Consider the following 3,880-nt stretch of genomic DNA (forward strand, 5'->3'; position numbering starts at 1 on the left):
CTATTCCCCCGGCCCCGCCTCCACCCCTAAAATCTCTAGTCTCCCCTCCCCCACCCCAACCTGCCCATGAATTCCTTGATTAACCACAGGTTCGAGATGCCACAAATGGAAGGCATGGGAGATTATTCATCCTAACTAATCCACATGCTACCATGTGGAATTTAAGAGTCAAAGACTTAATTCATTAATTATACCAAAAGAGATATGTAAATACCAAGTCACGAAATAAATAAACACATAATTCAAACTATCAAGTAGATAAAGACATAGAAAAACGATGAACATAAGGACGGAAGGATTCCTTCAACGTGTTATATAATATGTATTTTAGTTATATGTGAAACTAATTATATAGCAACTATGTTCTAGATATAAGAAGACCTGAATATATTCATATATTTTCTGTTATGTTGTTCAAAAGTCAATTGACATAATCAATTGCTTGCGCCTCCCTTTATGAAAGATAATCTTCTTCCTGATCTTTCGGAGAGGTTTATAACGACGCAATAAACTTTTGAAGCAAAAGCAAAAGAATACCTACTCACTCCCGTTTTCCATATATGACTCAAATAGGTGATCGCCCATAAGGCCATAGCGTGTTATTGGCTTACTTTGACCATACATCTAAGCATGGGATTAAAATATGTATATAAATAAATAAATAAATAAATAAAAGCACGTTTTCTGGAAGCGAGTGAGAAGAAATACCATTTATCGAGACACGGAGTTTACATTTGCACATGCCTGGGTTGAATAAACAACCTTAAACAAGTCTTCTAGCTACAATATAAAAACAAAGGAATTTCTTCTCATCCTCAATTGAATTGACAATAAGCAGACTTCTCCTTCATTGAAAGGTAGAAAAATTATCCCATCTCATCACTCTCACTTTAACGAAAATTTTCTTCTATATCATCCGTTTTTAAATTAACTTTTGGATGTATATATTATTGCAGGTTACCTAGAGTTGAACATATTAAGATCGCATGTACTAATGGATTTGTCACCAGTATGGTTATCAGAAATGGTAAGCAAGACATTCAGATTGCTTTGCGTATATTCAACCCTTATCACTAAAAAATATATATATAGTCTACATTAACTTATTTTAATGGAATTTTGGATCTCTATTGCAGGAAACGGAAGAGATAGGATTCATGAATGGTGATGAGATAAGCCAACTTTATGACACTATTATTGATAACTTCAGTGTTGATTCATTTTCCTCAGAATGCAATACAGAAAACATGACAACTATCGACCAATCTTTTCAGAAAAGATGCAGTGTAATTCCGAAACAATCTCCAACCCCACAACCCCTTATTGCTACAACTCTTCCCTCTTCCAACACTTTCACCATATCTTTTGGAGATCTAAAACCTAAAAACGAGATGCTCCAGATTAATGATTCACTTGGATATGATGCTGTTGGCGCCACAAAGGTTCCAATAATGGCAAGGAATCCGATTCAGGCACAAGATCATGTTTTGGCAGAGAGGAAGAGAAGAGAAAAGTTAAATCGACACTTTATTTCCTTATCTTCCCTCATCCCTAAGCTTAAGAAGGTACTTGTTTCTTTTTTACGATAAAACTCTTAAGATGAGTGCTTATTTGTCTTAAGTACTTGTTAACACACTCAAAACATATAAATCATTAAGAAAATAGCGATGAAGTAAGTGTTGTTTCAACTTTTGTAGATGGACAAGGCTTCTGTGCTTGAAGATGCATCTAGTTACATAAAAGAACTTCAAGATCGGGTGAAGGAACTTGAGGGATTATCAGGAACAAAGAGAAAGAATGTTCAAGAATCTGTTATTTCCATAAGGAGGTCTAGGCTTAGTACTAGTGATGATGAATACTACTCATCTGATGAAACGAACTCTGAAGACAATACTCATCTTTCCAAATTGTCACCTGAGATTGAAGTTCGGATGTCAGGAAGCAGTGTGCTTGTAAAGATTCAGTGTCAGAAAAACTTTTCTTCCTTGATGAAAGCATTAACCCAGATGCAAAACCTCGGATTGTCGATCATCAGTAGCAGTGCGATGCCTTTTGCGAAGACCACACTTCTAATCAATATTGTTGCTCAGGTATACATGAATTCTGAAACCCTAATCACGATTAATGATAACAATAGTGAAATTAGTCCCCATATCTAATATTTAATCATTCAAATTAATGTATTGGAGTGTGGTGATTACATGTTGCGGAAGTTTATGTGATGATTTGGGAGGCTAACAAACCATTTGGATGTTATACGACTACAACATGTAAAGAAATATAATATGATATAAAAATTTTGATATATCTCCTATAGAATTAAACCCCAAAAATTCTGAAAGTTATATATTTGACGTTTTGTATATTTCTGTATCATGTTTTTGTACACAATTGATTGGAAAGTAATATTTGTATGCATCTAAAAAGAAGTTCCGTTTTCTTTTATTTGTGCAGATTAAGGATGACTTTTGTATGACAACAGCAGAACTTGTAAAGAACCTACAGCAAGTTATATGAACATTGATGAAACACAATTAGTAGTTCAATATTTCCATGTACTTGAAGATCGTTATATAGTCATTTTTCTGTTTCCATATCATAGTTCAGAAGGAGGAAATTTGAGAACATTCTCATCCCATATTTGGGTTTTTTTCGAGTACTCCAGAAGTAGTAGAGGAGCTTGTAACTCGAACTGTAGGATGCTTTTCGTGGATTATTTCCTCCTCTTTTTGTTAGATGGAATGTTTTCATGAGTGTTCCACAACAGGATTTGTAAGTTTTTTTGCGTGGTTGAACACGTTCATCAATATACCTTTGTGATCATATGCAAATGAAATCGCCAGCTCATTCTCCTTGTTTTACTTGAATTTGATGATGTATGTTTCTTGTGAAAGGCTAATGAATATTGCACATGATTCGTGTTGTTTCTTTCGGTTTTATTCACTTAATTAACAAAGTGTATTTACATGACAAAATGCTAATTAAATTAATGTAATTTTACCTTATGGAAAGAAGAGCCAGAAGTGCCTTCATCTTCATCTTCCACAAAGTGAAATCATTCGAACCAATGAAATGCTCCAAATTCGAATTTGTGAGATGTCATCTTCAATCAACAGAACACCAACCATAACTCGGATACCACATGTTAGGGAAACAGATGATATTTTCAAGAGTCATAACAAATCTGATGTCACTTGCAAAGTTCTAATGACTCTTGTTAGGAAGTAATTTCGATAACACACAAAACCTAAAGCACACAAAGACATAATATTTTCATGGTTCGGTCAAGCTGAACTATGTCCATGGGTAGGAGAGGAGTATTCCTAATTCACATATTTCTTAAATAGAGATTACAAGTACAACCAACATAGATTCGTCCTACTCACTAAGGAGACAAAGAAAAGACACATGACTTAACATGCATCTCTATTTATTCTTGAGAAGTCAGACCTAAGACTCTAATGGTTCAAGACTATTGGCCCATAGGCCAATAAAAGGTGTCAACCAATCACATCCGCCAGCCGGCATCTTCTGGAACATTCATCCATGTCATATAACCCATTAGCATCAACAACACACATAATGGAGCATCATGAGCCATAGTTACACATCATGAACACTAGTGGTGTTTCATCCATCATGTTTGCGCATCAAGGTGTATTCCTTGAACATCTTCAACGTCATGGCACCCTTGGAAAATCTTGAGCATCATAAAGGATGTCATACCATACAGCTCATCAAGGGATACCTTGTCATGTCAAGGAAACAAATGGCACATCCTTGTATCAAGATGGTGCATCAGGCATGTAAATGGTGCATCCTCTCCTAGGTTGGCACATCATCTTCAAGGTTAGCACCCTATCTTCTCAAACGACGCATC

At 35.4% G+C, this 3,880-nt stretch overlaps 1 protein-coding gene across 2 annotated transcripts; it reads left to right on the forward strand.

Annotated features, from left to right (window-relative positions):
- Positions 1-805: 805 nt before the first annotated feature.
- LOC145097464 (transcription factor bHLH18-like) lies at positions 806-2,917 on the forward strand. 2 transcript variants are annotated; one of them, XM_079035033.1, is made up of 5 exons: positions 807-857; positions 957-1,027; positions 1,137-1,565; positions 1,698-2,090; positions 2,455-2,917. In XM_079035033.1, the coding sequence occupies exons 2-5, from the start codon at positions 995-997 to the stop codon at positions 2,515-2,517; spliced, it is 918 nt and encodes a 305-aa protein (XP_078891159.1). In that variant the 5' UTR covers positions 807-857; positions 957-994; the 3' UTR covers positions 2,518-2,917. The 2 variants fall into 2 exon arrangements, with proteins under 2 accessions (XP_078891158.1, XP_078891159.1); XM_079035032.1 differs by lacking the exon at positions 2,455-2,917 and having other exon boundaries at positions 806-857; positions 1,698-2,446.
- Positions 2,918-3,880: the final 963 nt, after the last annotated feature.

The sequence above is a fragment of the Lactuca serriola genome, chromosome 4, assembly GCF_051521515.1.
Source record: "Lactuca serriola cultivar US96UC23 chromosome 4, Lser_US96UC23_V15, whole genome shotgun sequence".
NCBI classification, from domain to species: domain Eukaryota; kingdom Viridiplantae; phylum Streptophyta; class Magnoliopsida; order Asterales; family Asteraceae; genus Lactuca; species Lactuca serriola.